A 19117-nucleotide genomic window follows, 5' to 3' on the forward strand; every position below is an offset into this window, starting at 1 on the left:
AAGAATTTTCAACACCGGAAACAGCGGCTAGATTTTTCAGTATTGCTTTTTTTTGCAAGAGATGGATCAGTGCTCCCGCTAAATATGGAGACGAGGCGACATTTCTCCAGAAAAGTCAATTCCTGTAGAGGTTCTACTAGAGACTGTATAAATAGCTTTAGTGTCTGTTCATTTGTAGCTGCTGCCAGCACAGATGTTAGCGTTAAACTCTTAGAGGTCAGTAACTTTTGATGAAGTGTCATCATGTCTTCTAACCCCCATACTAAATGACAATGCTGCCTTGTCCAGTGACTGCCCTCAGGAATGTTCTTTTTGTCTTTCCATACTGCTCACTTCGTGCCAAGAATCAACCTTTCCACTCAGTGGGATCTTGTTCTCAGTCATTTGGCTCTAAAGTATTCCACATCGACTCATATTTGCTCCATAAACCTATGGGTTTTTTTTTTGTTGTTGTTGTTAAGGGGAAAGTGCCATAAGCAAAAGCCCTGAAGCGGTTGCATTCACTTTGCACCGTTCACTAGTTTATTTAGAGGGCGGGATATTGTTTATGTCTTGATCCGGAATTGAGAAAAGATGGCGCCCTCCCTCTTTGTTGAGCCTGCGCCTCATTAATGTCAGATGTGGCCTCTTATACGGAGGGGCAGCAGCGTATGTAAAAATCCACATTCAGACATCGCTTCCATAATGGTTTCCTTGCATGATTTTTTTAGTGATGAGGCCTTTTTGAAGTTTGCAACTTAGCATTTAGTTTTCATTTTAGCTTAGTCACATTAAGGGGAATAAATGCCAATGACATTTTAAAACTTTGATTTAAGGCTGTCTCAAGTATTTGCTTAGTTTCTTTAATATGCGTAGGCTCATTACTTGTGTTGTGCTTTGCCCTCAGTGAGCAATGCTCACTCTGGATTTTGTTGTTCTCAGCAGCAGCATGCCAGGTCTATTCAGATGAGTGGCATTCAGCCGACAGAAAACGTCACAGGAGGTGCATCCTGGCAGTAAAAGTGTCACTTCCCTTTCCCTGGAAGGACTCATACCTCAGAGAAACATTTCGATGAACTTCACGTCTCCTCGGCTGATGCACTGCCTTTGAGACTCACCAGATTTAAGACGTTCGTGGCGCACACGTGGTCCGTTTTATGCTCTGCGTTCGAATGCGCACTGAATTGGACCTCGGCCTGCTGACCCAAACTTGTCACTGCGGTGTCAGAAAATGCCGGAGCAGATTAAATTAGAGCCTTCCTCCATCATATGCCGCATTGTGAACATTTGTTATGGAAACTTGGAGGCCCCGCACTGATGTTGGCATGATTATCATGTGTGCTGCTCGTGGCAGTGCTTTTTCATTTAGCCTGTTTTTTTCAAAATACACAGTTTGGCTTTCATATTGGAACTTTGACTCATGAGGCTGGTAAGCTGTGTGTCTCCTCCATGTTTACTGCCGTTGCTTAGAGACAGCAGACAGAAGATACAAGAGGCTCCCGGGGGTTTGTTGATGACCCAAAGAGTGATATCCCTCCAGCCACTTCAAATATTTGCATGAGAAACTAATTTTAGCTTTTAGAAGAGTCTAAGCTCTCCTTTGCTTCAGAAATCTTGAATTAGTTTTGACGGAGCCAAAAATGTTGTTTTGAATGCTGTACTTTTAATTTTACTGGCATACTGTATTTTTAATTTGTTACATCTGTTCTACATTTCAGGGGAAAATAATGTAACTTTTATGCCAGTAAATATTCTCTAATCTGATGCTTAGTTTTGGTTAATATGCAGATCTTAAATTTCTGACATGCAAAATATTAATAAAGATGATTTTGATGCTTTGCTACATGTTTAGACCTCCTGAAGCTCTCTAGCTTCTCTACAAAATTAAGGAGCTATAATCATCGGTGTAATTAATGCATCATCACAGTTAGCAAATCCTCAGCAGGTTCAACCAATGTCACTTCCCCTTTCTTCAACAAAATCTGAACTAACTCTTTTAGCATTTATTAGAAATGCACCGAAAAGTCTTGTTGACTGGAATTTGCCCATTTTCATCTTGACTGGTGTGAACAGCCAGCTAGATATCAACTAATCCAAGTAAGTAATCGCACCACACTGGAGTGCTAATGGGTTGTGCTAACAATAACACTTAGTGGTGGAAGCTGTTATGGATGGAAGAAAAATCCAAGTTATTAATTTCTAATTTCATTTTTGTGCATCCGACAACCAACTTCATGAGCTTCAATTCGTTTTCTGGATTTGGCAAAACTAGATATTCAGAACATATGCTTTGATGCCTAAAGGGGGATAATTCTTATTCCTATGTTTTCTGTTTCAAAACATCTATCTATGTAAAAGTACATTTATTTTACTTAACATGCTAGATTCATTATCAGTTGGCCATTTAGAGAACTGGAAATCTGTTGTCCCGAAACAACCTGGTCATATGAAAGTGTGATTGCTTTAAAGTAGCTTTGCTTCATATAAGCATGATGTTGATGCAACTTTGTCCCAGTTTCCCATGAAATTCACTTAACATTTGTGAATTTATTAGATATTAGACAGATTTTTTTTAATCAAGAACAATATATGATGAATAAATTGTATAGATTTTGTTTTGTTAAAGACTCCTAGATATTTAACATTTACACTAGGTGTGTTATGTAATAAAGCTTAAGGATTCGTTTCGGCAGAGGAAGCCTCCCAAGTGAGAGGCGTGTAAGGAAGAGGTTCCAGAAATTGTTTGTGTGGCGGGATCAAGCTCCCTCTGCCTGTTTTTGTCATCAGTCTGCTAACTTCCTTCAGCGTCGTGTTGAAAGCATTTCCAAACATTCTTCATGGACATGTCTGACTGCGAACGCTTGTCCTGTTTGCTTTAAAATCACCGTGCCTGATAAATAAAATAGCTTTGCTTTAGTTTGTGACTTTACTTGGAACCAGACTAAATGGTCAATGGACAGATTCTGTCCCCCTCAACTGTAACACTGCCTGCTGTGTGTGCAGCAGGATGACCTCTATTGGAAACTCAAGTGTCCTGTCCTTAAAACACTGAAAGCTTATTTTAAATGTTAGCTCACAGCCGCCCAGTGCACAGTGCTGTAACTCTGCTGTTAAACTCTTGAGAGGTTTCCGCTGCACTGCTGTTTGAAAAGTCATTGTCTCAAAGCTTGTTGGCTGCTTATGCTGGGAATAAGCCATAGTTGGGGGTCAAGGGAGGTTATAAGGGTGGAGGGGTGGAAGTAGCTGCAAGAATAGATCAAGAGGAGGGGCACAAATATGTGACGGGGAGTGGCGGTGAAATATCTCATACTGTAGATGTGTGCATTTGCACAGGAGAAGATAATGCTGCGTTTTCTAATAGGAGGATGAGAACTGCTCTTTAGGCAGAAGTAAAAATCTTCCTAAAATATAGAACATTAGATAAACATCACTTTTTCTTTGTTTGTTGAAGTACATTTTAAAATTGATAATAATTGCTGTTTTTAATTGTCCTTTAAATCAAATGAGTTGCTAAAAAAATGCAAACTGTTTGTCTAAAACATCTGTGAGCTCAGCCTTGCATTGTAATTTTTTGTTTTGCGTGGATAGATGGCTCAGTAGTCGGATGATACAGTAGATTAATCTGATTTGTTGCCTGCTGGGCTTGAACTGTGCAGTTTTCAGTGGCATAATAACCCAGTGGCCTTAATCCAACTCTGTAGCCACTAGGGCAGTGTGCGGGGGGTTCCTCTGCTGCAGCTCCACTCTTCATACAAATGCTCAAATGAAATAAAAAAAATAAAAAATATTTATTTTTTCAGGGTGCATTTTACAATTTAAATCTTCCTATTTAAGCAACAAATCTTAATTAACAGAACTACTATTATCAATATAATGATAATGTTGTCCTTATTAATTAAAAACAAAAATTACACTCAAATAAATCTAAATAATCCTTAATCTAATGAATTAGCCAGGATTAATGAAAAAAAGAAAAATCTATTAATTACATAAAACTAATACATGCATGTACTACGTTTATAGATACATAGGTTTCTAAGGAAAATGGATTAAAATATAAAATTATCAATCAATCAAAAAAGGTGCATCACATGAATATTGATTCAGTTAAAATGATTCTTAAACTCATTTTAAAACACTAAAAGTTAATGTAAAAGCTGCCTTGGCATAAAACACAGCAAAATTAAAAAGATATTCAGTTTGCTTTTAACAACCAGAGAACTCAGAGACCTGCTGTCTTCGTGGATGTTTTTCAAGTTAGACGAAAAAAGACAAAAATAAAAAATATGAAAGACAATTTTTCACCCAATTTTTCACCCAATGAACTGTCTCAGCATCAGGTAATTTATCTGGAGCGCTCTCTGTAGACCACACAGACCTCAGCCAACCTCTGATAAAGCTGAGGCAGCAGCTGAGTGCGTCTGCCTCCAGGCAGGTACGAATCTGATGCTATCTGGCACTTCTGGGCCAAACATGTACATTAATACAGTCAAAACTGTGTCTTTAATAAGCTCTCGGCATCTAATGTGACATGCATGCTGGAATAATAATAGAGATCAGTGGTTTACAGTCGACTCACTGACTCATAACTAGATAAACGAAGGAAACAGTGAAAATATAGTTAGAATATGCGGTGAAACACTTGTTTTTATAGTAACACAAAGTCAGAATCTTCACCTGAAAGTGCTATTTTAGATATGAGTATAATTACCTGAAAATCCCAATTTTAGAGAAGAAACATGGGGGACAGACTGTGCTAAAGCTTGGGCGGATTCTGAGGAGCACTCGGCTTTTTGAGGGGATTAGAGAGCTTATTTCCACAGCAGAGTGGGAGAACTGGAGCCTAATATGCTTTACCTTAATGAGACGGGGAAGGGAGGTTTTGGTGTTTTCATAAGGAGAGGCAGTTTAGATGAACCCTTGAGTTTTAGAAGAAGTCTTTTGTTGGAATAAAAGTGAGAATGTCTCAGGAAGCTATATTCTAACATCTTAAATAAATCTTGTTCCTCCCATTGTCATGCGGAGCATTCCAGGCATACCAGAGCCGCAGACATTAACTGTACATACAACAGATTAAACAATGAGCAGGAGGCGACAGACTGCAGCAGCAACACTGTGGCGGCTCGTTTTCTGCTGCAGATGCTGAGCGGTTTATTCATAAAGCTGCACACGTGGGTGTTTTAGTCCCGTTTTTCATTTTATGTGCGGTTTCTATAAATTTCCCTCTCTCCTAGTATTTCTTTGTTGGGCAGCATTTTTGTTCTTGTGAATTACTGAGCCAGTTTATTTTTGCCTGATAGACTTATGCTTTGACACCTCGTTCAATTCCTGACCGTGGGAAATGAGACTGTAGTTTCAAGGACTTGAGCTGTCTGCAGCTTATCTGTATTACAGGCTGATGTTCTTCCTGGACATCCTGTCATGTCTACAGTATGAATTGACATGTTAGACCTCATCACTGTCTTTGTCATCAGTGGTCAGTACAGGAAAAACAGATTTAAGCAATAAAATGTGCTGCCCACAAGGTTAAAACTAAGCAAAAAAATAAATTACTTTTTTAAGTGCCAAAATAAATGTAAAAAGCCCATTTCCTGCTGCATCCCAATCCCCATCAGTTTAAAGTATTGCTCCTTCATTTAAGTCATGTTTTGCTCAAGTATGTGTCGCCTAACTGTTTATACAACTTCTTACAACTTTTCATAGGCAAGGTCATTATTATTTTTTATCTCTGCTAAGGTCAGTAGCAATGATATTAATGACTAGAGACAATGTGATGCATCATATCACACATTATTTTTACATTATTTTTACTTGTTGTTCAGGATATCCCAATCAGGATGTTTTGGAGTCCCTGAAAACAAGCCAAGTCATATAAGATTAGACGTTATCTTTTGCTGTTGAAACAGTAAAACTTTGGTGACAAAATGGTAATATTTAAAAGAGGATTGTCATTTTGCTGTCTAGTTCGTGCCACATGAAGGTAAAACTAGAATCAAAATGATGACATGGTGAGTTTTTAACAATGAAAAAAAAAACAAAACAAGGAGCTTAAAAACTGAGCCAGGAGTGGAAATGGCAAAGGAACCAGGTGAGCTAATCAGTGGTGACGAGGAACAGCTGCAGCAGAGAGAAAGCAGGAAATAAGGGAAGAAACTAATTAACATAAAGAGAGTTGAACTGAAGACAGAGAAGTAAAACCTAACACAGACCTTAAGAGAATAAATCCAAATACACAAAGAACTGGAAGATAAAACTAAGAAACCCAAACAGCCCAGGATTGTGACAGGGATTTACTACTCCTGCTCAAATACTTCTACATCAATCTGATGACTTTAATCGGCCGCCCACCACAGCATGTCTTTGAAGGAGTGAGTTGCGCACGTCACCGCTGATGCTGGATCAGCCCCAGCTCAACTCAAACGCAATAACTAAAAAACTTTCCTTGTGTCATTGTCACAGGAAAGTCTTGCAATGTTTCTGAAATGAATAAAAAAAATAACATTTTACTTCAGAGATAAAGAAACTTTGATTCTGCCCCATAAATGATACAGACTCCTTGCATGTGGATGGAGACTATAAGTCAAAGATCTTGAGGTGCTTAAATTAATTACTGTGTTAAAAGAGAGACAAAATACAAAGGTCTCGGATTAGATTTGGATTATGAACCCTTACCCCCCCCCCACTAGCTCCCATTCCTCCCCTCTCCCCTCGCAATCATCCTGTCCTTCATTATAAAGAGCTCAAGCACAGCTCCAGGCTCACATGTATCATATAAAGGAGATAATCATTTTTGCTTTGTGGAGAACACTTTGCATGGCAACAGCAGGTCTGAATAGAGAACAGTTCTTGTTTGGATGGGTGTGGGTATCCTCTGATGCAGCTCTCTAGTCGGTGACTCAGCTCAGATTTGTGTGAGACTCTGGAGGTGGGGGATGGTGGGGTGTGAGGGTGAGTTGGAGTCTTCCTGATGCACCCTGCCCTGCATTAGTTACCATGCGAACCTGATGCCCACCCTTGTCTCTGTGCCAAAGGAGTTCTGTAGGAAGGATGTGCTGACTGCAGAAGGATTGAACCGGCTGAATCGCCAGGAGTGGAAGTGTATTTTAATACACTGCTATGCACAATATAGCACAGCATGATTGCAATTCATCCGCGTGCAGCAAGGGGCTGTAACCCGAGTCAAGGAGCTGTTTAGCTTCGGTTCAGCTAACAACCTTTCATGTGATAGACAGACGTAAAGTCATGCATGATTGTAAAAAAATATATATAAAAATGGGTAAACATAGTTTTTAAAAAGTTTTCACTGCTAAAATCTGAAAAGTGTATCTTGTATGTGAATTCAGCACCTTTTATTTTAGTGACGCAAAGGCAGCATCGTGCTTCAGGAATCCTTCTCTTTGGCAGGATTCAAGCTTGGCAGTCTGGAAGAAACACAGCTTAGCACCACATTTCAGATTTTCTAAAATGAAAGTGAAATGATCCAGTGAGGTATATTTAAGATAATGGTGCCAACAGCAAAATGTGAAACAGTTCCATGAGTTCAGAGGACAACCTTACGAAACACAGGGACGTATAGTCGGCTCTTTTGTCCTGGATGGTGGCTGCTGGTGGTGGAGAGCAGCTTCCCCAAACTGGCCTCTGTGTTAAGTCCACAGGAATAAGAGCTATTTATTCAACAGAGTCAGTGGGACATTGAATCTTAAATCTCTTCCCTTCCTCTCGCTCCACTGGCCCAATTATGAACCCAATCACAGCAGCAGCTTCCACCAGAACCAGCCGTGCACTTACTTAGTGGAAGTGAGAGAAAAACAAGAGAATAATAAAGATGTCACTTGAAGAGAAAGTGTCTTTTATATAAAAAATTAAGCATTTTTCTCATGACGAGAAGAGATTTATTTTAAGTGAATTTGTCCTGTGTAAATTCTAACCTCTTTTCCCTGTCTGTCTCTTTTTTTCTGCTCTGTCCCTCACTCATCCCGGTGTATGATGGATTGACCTTCTGCTTCAACAGGAAACAGTCCAAGGTATGTATGTTTTATCCATTTATTCAACTGACATTTGTTACTCACAGATCAAAACATCCAGAAGTAACAGATCCAAAAGGCCGGACAGTTTCTGCTGCACAGGTCGATTCTTCATCGTGACGTTGTTTCTACAGACGTGATTGAGTTTTTTTTTTTTTTTTTGGTCGATCGGTGGGTCAGCAGGAGCCAGATAGATGTCCGTGTGAATGTGTCAGCACTCTGAGATCTCCCAAACACCCACAAAGGCTCCACAATGAGAGAGGGATGAGTGCGGACATTGGGGCTGTGTGTGCGCTCATTGAATGCCGCATTGTTGCAGCGCACCCCCACTTCCCCCCCTGACAACATGCTGGTGACTAGCTCAGAGATGTTTCACACACCAGGGACGGGCTTTGTGCTCGGTACACTCACTCAGGCACCCCCCTTACCCCTTTCCCCCCCGCCCCTCCCTGACTGGACTGAGGGCGTGCATGGTCTCTGGAGCATGCGAACCTGAGCTGCCCCGTAATAACCCTCCACTAAGACGAGCACGTGGCCGTCTGCTAAGTTATGACACTCAAATCATCCTTCCTGCATTCCTCAGTGCAGTCGCAGAAAACTAGTTTGTTTTTTTGACTAAAAATGTGTCTTTTTCCTTCTCTGCATCGTCATGATTTTTACTGCTGATTAATAGTAATTGTCCAATCAAGAGGAATCTGTTGTGTAATCACACCCTCCGGCTGGACGGAGACAGAACAGAGGGCACTGGAGCCCCAGTTTTCCAAACCAGCTCTAATTGAGAATGATGGCACTTTTGTTCCTTTGAATGGCACCCACTTACTTGTCTGAAGTCACAAGAGGAAATCTTGCTTTCAGTGCATTCAGGGATCTCAGAGCTTCCCATGCTGACTGTGCAGCCACGGCTTTCCCTGGCCATTAGCCCTTTTGGTGATTAGGAGGGAGTTTCAATTATTTTGTGGTATTTGTGTTGGGAGGGAAAGTGTTTTGGCAGTGCTACCGCAGCACACTAAAGATCAGGGAGGAGACACTGTGTGCAATCTGAGGATGAATATGCAGCTGTTGTTTTATGCAACAAAAATCAAGTGAGAAAATTCCCAGATGTGACGCGTTAGAAAAGTGACAACATTTCTATTGGTTTCATTTAAAAAAGAGCAGTCTGAAATATTACAAAAAGTATCTACAAAACAAAAGAGAAATACAGAAGTAACATGTTTTATGTCTAATCTGCACAAATTATAGAGCTTTTGATCTTTTCCAGATTAAGTCAGCGATGCACCAGAGATGAGAGAGATAATTTTTTTTTCTTTTGATGGGCTTTGATTGGTCATTGACAGATCAAATCCTAATGACTCTTAACTTTTTCCAGTTCATTAAATGCATCAGTATTGATCGACCCCCAGGCAACATGTTCTTTATGCCACTTGATTTTGAGTTTAGTACAAATGTTAGCAACGTATGTTAACACCACCGCTATCAAAACCCCTTTGACAAAACATTTTTCTCTGCAATGTGGCACACCTGAAAGCAAATCCGAAATCAGTATCGGCCAGGAAAAGCCTTATTAATGCAAGAAAAACGTTACATGTCAGTGTCCACTCTGGGCTGCTATGACTTAAATCCTGCTGAACTGCAACTGGCACATTAGCAAACACAGACAAATCTCACCAAGGCTGTTCATAATGAAATTAGAGATGCACAAATGATTATATGCTGCATGCAAACTAGCGGGGGCCGCTCTGTCTGAGATAGCCTTCTCTCTGTGCCTTATTAGCCCAGTGTTCCTGCAGGTGCCTGGAGGATAGTGGGCCTTTCTGTTGTTAAAGTCTGTGCTGCGAGACCTGGGTCTGAAAGCCAAGAGCCAGCCTCCAGCACCGGGAACAACTATGGCCCAGTTTCCTTGGAGATGAGGGTCACCGGGTGCTGGGATTCTTTCCTCGGAAGCGCACACACTGATTTATGAATTCATTCCACCGCAACAGACAGAACTCTCTGCTGCCTAACGCAGACAGTCACGGTCCAACCCCGATGAATGTCACCTCAAACAAAGCCTCTCGGGTTTCGTCTTACTCTCTTAGACAAGCCCCGTCCTGCTGTTTGACTGTACAAAGCTGTACAATAATCCCCCCGCTTTCTGTGCGCTCGGGGTTTTCTTTGCGCCCGGCGTGCTCCGACAGGTGCGACAATCCATGTTTACGTTGTCTGTCTCCATCTCCTTCGCAGGTGTTCGCTTTTGACCACTGTTTCTGGTCCATGGATGAATCCAACGTTCCCAAATATGCCGGTGAGTCACCAATCCTGCACTCATCCGAAAGAGCTCAAATGATGAAGCAGGCCTATGTGAAGAGCTTTGTGTTGCCACTGGATAGGCAGGGAAATTCCAGCCTTGATGGGACTCAAAGCCTTAGCAGGATTTGGACAAATGGGATCATTTGGGTTTTGGATACCTACATTATGAAATTAGTTGCCGCTTGTTTTCTTCCAAGTAAAAAAAATATATATATATATAAGCATGTAAGACATTTACCTACGTCCTCGTCTTGGAGTGTCATGCTCTCTAATGTTGTAAATGAAGCCTCCTCAGAAACTTTTCAGCTCTCTAACCTGCTTTATGTTAAAACAAATCCATAAAACTTTCCTATAATAATCCTTCTGAACTCTTGCCTTGCCATATTTCTGTCATTGTGAGACAGAAGTATAAAGCTTGCGTCTACTTTGTGCTGAACCGAGCGGGCAGTCTGCTCAGTGAATGGCTGTCTCAAGGGCCCGAGCCAAGGCTTTATTTAGCTCATTAAACAGCTGTCCCATTCAACGGGGCCACGGCAGCGAGCAACAAGAAAGATTTCTCTGCACAGCTTTACATTTTCCACACGACCAGACAGGAATCTGCCAGACCCTTATTCAGCGCTCTGTGGACCTTGTCAATACACATCTCTGTACTGGTTTCGCAGACTAGTGAGACAACCTGATAATGGTGAAGACTGTTTATCCTGATCTCCATGGTGACCGAATCTTTCTCTGAAAGGTCAAGAGGTGGTGTTCAAGTGCCTTGGAGAGGGAATACTTGAAAATGCATTCCAGGGGTACAATGCCTGCATATTTGCCTATGGACAAACAGGTAATAAGAAAAAAAACATCTTTTGAAATGCTGTTTTTTATGCTGCATTGTTGGATAATGCTTTCTGTTTACACTTAGCAAATTGACCTGAAATGCCTTAGTTGCAGGCAGGTTTATCTCTTCAATGCTTCTTATAGGCTTCAGAATTTTCTTGTGGTAAGAAAGGGATAATAATTAGTCTCTCCTCATCAAATACTTTCCAGTTAGGACATATGAAAGGGGAAGAAGTGGTTTCTTAAATAGTTTTAAGAAAACTGCTGTTTCTTAAAACAGTAGCTTCAAGAAACATCCATCCATCCATTCATTCATGTATTTATTTTGCTGTTTTTACTGGTTCTGTATTTAAATTCCAACCAATGAGCCATAAAATCTTTGTTCACTTTTCCATTTATTTTTAAATATTTCTAAAAAGAATAGTGAACTTTGAGAACTCTACAGAAGCATAAAATTTTTACATCAAGCATGCCGTCTAACTCTTTCTCTTGTTCTTATTTATTTTTTATTTTTTATTTTTTTACAAACATCTGCTATGAATCCAGGTTCAGGGAAGTCCTTTTCCATGATGGGAAACGGAGAGCAGCCCGGTTTAATCCCTCGGCTGTGCTGCTCTCTCTTTGAGAGGGTCCACAAAGAGGAGAACGAAGCCCACACATTTAAGGTGGAGGTGTCCTACATGGAGATCTACAACGAGAAGGTCCGAGACCTGCTGGATCCCAAAGGGTGAGTCTGGTCCCGGCAGCTTAGTGAGCTTTACATTTTGGTCTGCTTTTAATCTGACGGAAAAGCAGCTGGCTACCAGAAACCTGGTGTTGATTTACTCCAGTTCACAAAACGGCACTTCGCTCTGGTGTCACTGTTGTGTCTGCCAGTCTGAATGGTGAGACGCTGACAGAATAATGTGTGTAGGAAGCTGACCCAGTCATTTCCTGCTGGACAGCAGCTAGCATCGTCCTCTGACATTGTTGCTTTCTTTGCCTCTGTGGCCTGATGTGGGTTGGCAGTCAGACTGCGAGGAAGAGTGAGCTCTGAAAGAGCATGCTTTAGGGTCATCTGTTCGTGGATGTTGGATCATAATAGATGTCAGATCGACCCAGTGGGCTAACAGCCAAGCAGAAGCAGCAGTTCACTGCTCAGTTTGTTTTATTCTCTTAATTAGTATAAAGCCAATAAGCATGTCAGAACTAGCTAAATAAATCACATGTTTTTATTTTAGCATGTGATTTTAGTGTATAGGGAATATAACACTTGGTAGATGTGGTAACATCACCAGTGGAAGTAGGAATTCATTAGTGCATGTAATTGTAGAACCGGTTCCTTAACAGTGTAAATATGGACCAGATCCACCGATAGTGCAGTAAGTTATGCCTGTTTGTTTTTCCCAGACAGCTTTATGTAACTTTGTCTTTATGTATCAAGGAAAAGCTCTGAAGGTTTTCTATATTCACTCATTGTGCACAACTAACAGACAGCAAGCAGCAACACATGGGAAAGCAGGAAAAGCACCACTTTATGCATTTTATATTTTAGGTCATTTAATCCACAGAGATATATGACAGAAAAGGTTTAACAAATTTTGAAATTATTTCTTTTTAACTATAAAACTTATCTTTAAATATTAATATGCAATATGTGATTTTAGCAAGTCTAATAATATTTAGATTGCTACTTTATTATAAATATGGGGAATTTAAACAGAATGCAAAAACCTTGAGACAAAAACATGATTTCGCAATGTAAACTCATGAAGACAAAAAAAGAGCCATAATGTAGTATAATGTTACTGAAAAGATTCTGAATTTTCAAAAGAACACAGAAACATTTTATTCGAGTCAATCCATCAAACGCCATACTGTTACCACAAACACTTATTAGTTCAGCCACAATCTTCACAAACAGCCCCCTACCACCGAGCCTCAAAATTACACCCTTTGCTTCTTGTGGTGTTGGGTTTTGTTGATTTGACTGAAATCTGCTGCAAACTCCGGCGTCTGTGTTTTACAAAGTGCAGTCCACTTCAAAGACCTCGCTGCCTGTGACCAATTTTTCTGTAATTTCCGAGAACTGACAAACTCTCACACAATGTGTACTTTGCAGAGAGTCATGCAGCACACAATGTTTCTGTTGCTTCTTTGTTTGCAATTATTGACGTACTGAAGCCATAATCTATAGTTGACTCAAAGCGTCGCGTAATCGCATAATACGAAATGATCTTTGACATGACATCCAGTCTAATGTGCCTTTACGTCATTAGGACGAGGGTCTTCAATGAAAGGAGAGTTTATACATTTGTCATAATGGTGGCTTCAGCGAGGCTCTCCCATTGTTTTTGAAATAACTAAATTCCTCTGCCCTACTGACTCCTTCCAACCTTCTCTGTTTTCCCAGGAGCCGCCAGTCCCTCAAAGTTAGGGAACACAAAGTTCTGGGTCCATATGTGGACGGCCTCTCGCAACTTGCTGTTACCAACTTTGAGGTTTGTCTTTCGCTTCTCTGCAGTCGTGACACAGCCAGAGCCGAATCCACTTGGTTATGTTGTTATGATTCATAAAGTACATCAGAAATACCTTTGTGTAATCAAACCGCTGATTTATTACGGAATAACCATTTAGTTGAAAATCCTCCCATGTAGAAGCCGTAATGAGACATATCCCTGCTGTGGCTACAGTAATGAGGTTGCATGCAGTTTATATGCCAGGCCTTGGCAGGTCCTTCCTCTGTGACGTTAAAACGTCTCCACCCTGTTCCTCTGGGCTCTGTGTTGCCTGTTCTGGGTCCAGTGGATTTCCTACTGCCTGTTGTGACCCAAGCCTGAAGAAATGGAATAAAGCCTCGTGTGAAAACCTCCAGCATTTACATCAGTCAGCAATCCATTTAGAAGTCTTAAACTTACTCTCTGAATTTATTGAGCACACTGACGAAAAAAAAAACATTCTTTCTCCGTCATTATTTCCATTTGATTTCCCCCCCTTTAGGATATTGAAGTGTTAATGTCTGAAGGAAACAAGTCACGCACAGTCGCAGCAACCAACATGAACGAGGAGAGCAGCCGATCACACGCCGTCTTCAGCATAATCGTCACGCAAACACTCTATGATCTGCAGTCCGGAGTTTGTATTGTTTTGCTTCTCACACGCCTTTGTGGCTGTGTTTTTTTTTTATAGTTTTTTTTATTTTCAAAAAACACATTTTGGATCTTTAAATCTGTCTCAAACAGAATTCAGGGGAAAAAGTGAGCAAAATGAGTCTGGTTGACCTGGCAGGAAGTGAGCGTGTGTCCAAAACTGGAGCTGCTGGGGAGCGACTCAAGGAAGGCAGCAATATAAACAAGTCTGTTGATTATGTGTTGATTATTATTATGAGATGTCAGAGAAATTTAATTACTGGATGACTGCACTGTTTGATGCATATTTGTGTTGTTTTAGGTCTCTTACTACATTGGGGTGTGTGATTTCTGCTTTGGCCGATCAGTCTGCGGGGAAGGGGAAGGCCAAGTTTGTGCCTTACAGAGACTCTGTCCTCACCTGGCTGCTGAAGGTTTGAACCCTCCGCTGTTACACATTTTAAGAACTGATTTGTATAATTATTTGAAAGTTTATTAATGCATTATCTAGTGGCAAAAACATTTTCAAGTAAAAAAAACACCTATATAATATAAATACAAATTAATCTTTAAAGTCTAATTTGTCTTTATTAAAATATGACTGAGGATATATAAACACATTTATCCATAATTACGTCTGGTGCCAAATTGCAAGAATGTAAAAAAAACCCCCACAAATATACGGTTTAATATTTATTCAGATGGGTAATAATAAAGATAAAACGTAAATTATTTAGTAATTTTATGGATAATATTTATTACTATTAATACCTTAATCGTTTTAAATGTGCAAATAAATAGTTTAGAAACCAAATGAGACACTGATTCAAAAAAACTTGCTATATGTTAAAATCAAAATTTTAAATTCACAATTTCTGTAATTATGTTATAGTTGATTTGTAAGTTCATTTGTGAAATCACCTAATCTTATTGATTTGACTTTTTAGTCTGACTTGAAATTAGCTAAATTTATGTACAAAAAAAATCATCTACATATGATTTTATTGTGTCTTTTTTGGACCTTTATATTAATTGCTGGGACATTTAAAAGTGTATTTTATGATTTATATCTCATTTAATTGTAGCACTTTCAAGTTCACATTTTTTGTGAATTACTGACAGACTGAAAAGATCAATTGCAGGCAGCTTTTTTTTTTTTACTTTCATAATTATATGTCATTATTGAGACAGACCAAAAATAAAGTATTTATCTCCCACAGAAATTTGCCACTTTTGGGTTTCCAAATTGCGAGTATAATAATAAAGTAATTGCGAGGGCTTTTGAAAGAATTTTGACACTTGTAGATCTCCATATATTTTAACTAATTATTGACGCTATTAAATTGTTTTAAAGAGAAGTTTGGCACTTGTGTGTCACCATATTTAACAGTATTTTTACCTTGACCTCAGGATAACCTTGGTGGGAACAGTAAGACAGCCATGATCGCCACAGTGAGTCCAGCTGCTGATAACTACGAGGAGACGTTGTCCACGTTGCGTTATGCCGACAGGGCCAAAAGGATTGTCAACCATGCTGTGGTGAATGAAGATCCCAACGCTCGCATCATCAGGGAGCTCAGAGAGGAGGTGGAGAAGCTTCGAGTTCAGCTGTCTCAGGCAGAGGTGAGATGTGGCCCATCACAGATTGCGAATCTGTTCACCATCACCAGTGATCGTGATCCGATTCTTTTCCCTCTCACTCTTCCGTCAGTCCCTGAAGGCACCTGAGCTGAAGGAGAAACTGCAGGAATCTGAGAAACTCATTCAGGAGATGACGGTCACCTGGGAAGAGAAGCTCAGGAAGACCGAGGAGATTGCTACTGTATGGATATGAGTCACAGGAACCTCAGCAGCTGGACTCTGCCTTTCTTTGCACTGCTGCACTGTTATTTTCTGTGTTTACAGGAGCGACAGAGGCAACTGGAGAGCATGGGTATCTCTTTGGAGACCTCGGGAATCAAAGTGGGAGAAGACAAGAGTTTCCTGGTCAATCTGAATGCTGATCCTGCCTTGAACGAGCTGCTGGTTTATTATCTGAAGGTAGAGCTGTTTCCTCTGTCTTTGCCATCACGACACCGTCACGTCCAGAGTTTGAGATTAAAGTAGCATTTGCTCAGCGATTGCGAGCAAATGTGAGATTTCCCATTTTTGTTCAGCTTTAACGTAATCCAATTTCTCTTTCAAAACAATAATTAAAAAGCTCTAAAAATAGTTCTCTGCAGTCTTCTTGTTATAACTGTTCATTATATCATGAACAAAATTGCCATCTTGCTCTCTGTGCCCGTGTGTGTGATATAGAGTATACTTTTGTTGCTTTAAGAACATTTGTAAATTAAGGAAATATTTCAAACTGCCTTTACCCTGGGATATTTAGTGTGGTCAGCAGTAATAACTCTCTTTTGTAATTGACAAATTTGTAATAATAAGCAACAAAACCCAAAACGTTTTGCTCTTGTTTCTTCTAGCCTGACAGAACAGCTAGCATGCCTCCTTTAAAAACAAGCTGGCTTCCTTTCTAGAAGTTCTTTCTTGAAGTTTCTTAAACATTTTTTGCTTGTTTTTTTTCTTTTCAAATTCCTCTGTGATACTTAAAGTTGCTAACTTTCAGACTTCTTCACAGCTTCGATTTGTGAAGAGTGTTGTTGTTCCCCTCAGTTTGCTAGAAATCAGGTCTGGTGCACTGATTGGTAAAAGATCAGATTTTGTGAGTTTTCCAACCTGCTGATCATCTAAAATTGGACCTGTTCTGGTCAACAGCCGATTTTTCTAGCTCTTTCTTTCCAAGAGTGAGCTAGAAAACATAGTGACAACCCACTTGTGTTATCATCATACACAATGTCTATAAAGACTTCCTAACATCGGTGCAGCATTTTCTACAGGAGGCAAAACTCCTGAGACAACTGAGTCATTTATTCAGATGGAAGAGAGAGTAAAAGAATTAGTCCAGTAAGAGCAGGCCTGGAACCATTAAACAGCTAGTTGGACCTGTAATAGCAGAAGTATGTGAGAAAACAGTCTGCATGGCGTACAGAACAACAGCCCTTTGTCTGGCCTCTACAGTCCGGCCCAGCGTATCTGTGAGGAATGACTAAGGCAATGTGAAATGGGCTAGAACATCCTCTGTTTGTTGGAATGTTTATGCCCTCTCTGCACAGGCCTTTTTGTTCCTTTTTACCTCACTTAAACCTGCTCCTCGTTGAAATTTCACTTTCCCCAACGTAAGGGATTGATTGTTGCATTAAGATTTTTATAAATATTCTCATGCAATGGGTTAATATGTCAGTTTAAATCAGATTTGCTGTCCTGCTTTGATCAATATCTTCTCCATCTGTGTAAAGGAGCACACCCGTGTGGGTGCAGACACCTCTCAGGACATCCAGCTCTTTGGCATCGGGATCCAGCCGGAGCACTGTGCCCTGGACGTCTGCCCAGATGGCGATGTCACCTTGGTGCCCATCGGCAACGCCAGGTGAGCTACTGTAAAGGCTAACTGGGTGCTTGCTATCTCTCTGCTTATCCGTCTGCGCTATGGATGACTGAACTGCAGAGTTTCTCATGACCTCACTGCTGTGGAAGCTTATGAACTGCTCCTACACTTTGATACTGGAGCTTTGTCTTCCTCCCTCTCGCAAAATGATGGTTTCTGCTGAACTATTCAGTTTTTCCCCACTTGTAGATGAAGATCAGAAACTCCACTAACATGTTTGTGTTTTCTGCAGGACCTGTGTGAATGGTACAGTGGTTGACTCCATGGTGCACCTATGGCATGGAGATCGTATCTTATGGGGAAACAACCACTTCTTCAGGTATGGAGTAGTAATCCAGATTAACTGTAATCCAGATGTTAACAGTTGTGAAAGCAAAAGGCAAAGCAAGTTTATTTGCGTAGCACCTGTTGTGCAGAGGATAATTTAAAGTACTTTACAGGAAAAATAAAGGAACGCAGAAGAAGAGAATTACAGCAAGATGCAAAATACATAAGAACAAATAATATTAAAGTTTAAACATCACATAAAAGAAATAGAAGAACATTTGAATTTCTTTTCTCTGTTTTGATGAGGACTCTGGCAGCTGCATGTTTGATGTGGATTTTGCAGCTCCGTTATAATAACTGACTGAAAATAAAGGCATGAACAAGGGACTGATCGGGTCTGACTTTGCCTTTCAGAATCAATTTGCCGAAACGGAAGCGGCGGGACCGTTTGAAGGAGCTGGAGAGAGCCTCACCCAGGGAGAGCTTTGTGGAGGCAGATGTGGAAACAGCCAGCGAGGCTTCCTCCGAGCAGGACTACAGCTATGAGTTTGCCCAGATGGAAGTCATAATGAAGACTCTTGGAAACAATGGTATGATTAGAACGATGCAGCAGCTCTTATTTAAATATCCTTGAGTTGTAGACTTTTATATTCCACTTTTCTGACTTCGGCCATCTATTTCTTTGGAAACTACAACAAAAAAGTGTGTTATTTCATGTTACGAATCGTAATACAAGATCTGTTTCTGTCCACATTCACAGACCCGATGCAGAATGTGGTCCAGGTGCTGGAGAAGCAGTACCTGGAGGAGAAGCGTACTGCTCTCGAGGAGCAAAGGCTCATGTATGAACGGGAGCTGGAGTCGCTACGGCAACAGCTGTCTCCGGAGAAGACACAGCAGTACCACCGAAACAGCAGCGAGCGCCTCGCCTACCCGACACACACTCCCCACGGCAAGCTGAGGCTGTGGACAGAGGAACGGTGAGCGGAGTTTGACCCAAAGATAGAATGAAACACATGCAGACAAACTTGCTGCACTGCCTCCTTGTGGGGTTAAATGGGCATAGCAACTTGACTTGTCATCAATATTACATAAGCATCAGGGAAGAATCCTAAATCTTTGTTTAGTGGAGAAGATTTATGTGG

The 19117-nt window shown here is 40.6% G+C and overlaps 1 protein-coding gene across 4 annotated transcripts in view; it reads left to right on the top strand.

The window, feature by feature from the left end:
- Positions 1-19117, top strand: part of kif13a (kinesin family member 13A) — a 42389-nt gene that overhangs the window by 7327 nt on the left and 15945 nt on the right. For all 4 annotated transcript variants that reach the window (XM_017309651.1, XM_008432533.2, XM_017309652.1 and 1 more), the window contains exons 3-17: positions 7991-8003; positions 10224-10284; positions 11026-11118; positions 11658-11838; positions 13504-13591; positions 14091-14225; positions 14333-14445; positions 14541-14652; positions 15629-15841; positions 15930-16040; positions 16124-16258; positions 17557-17687; positions 17938-18024; positions 18387-18562; positions 18733-18952. In XM_017309651.1, coding sequence (XP_017165140.1) covers positions 7991-8003; positions 10224-10284; positions 11026-11118; positions 11658-11838; positions 13504-13591; positions 14091-14225; positions 14333-14445; positions 14541-14652; positions 15629-15841; positions 15930-16040; positions 16124-16258; positions 17557-17687; positions 17938-18024; positions 18387-18562; positions 18733-18952 — 1869 coding nt within the window. The remainder of the gene's footprint in view (positions 1-7990; positions 8004-10223; positions 10285-11025; positions 11119-11657; positions 11839-13503; positions 13592-14090; positions 14226-14332; positions 14446-14540; positions 14653-15628; positions 15842-15929; positions 16041-16123; positions 16259-17556; positions 17688-17937; positions 18025-18386; positions 18563-18732; positions 18953-19117) is intronic.

Source organism: Poecilia reticulata, linkage group LG16, assembly GCF_000633615.1.
Source record: "Poecilia reticulata strain Guanapo linkage group LG16, Guppy_female_1.0+MT, whole genome shotgun sequence".
Classification (NCBI taxonomy): Eukaryota; Metazoa; Chordata; class Actinopteri; order Cyprinodontiformes; family Poeciliidae; genus Poecilia; species Poecilia reticulata.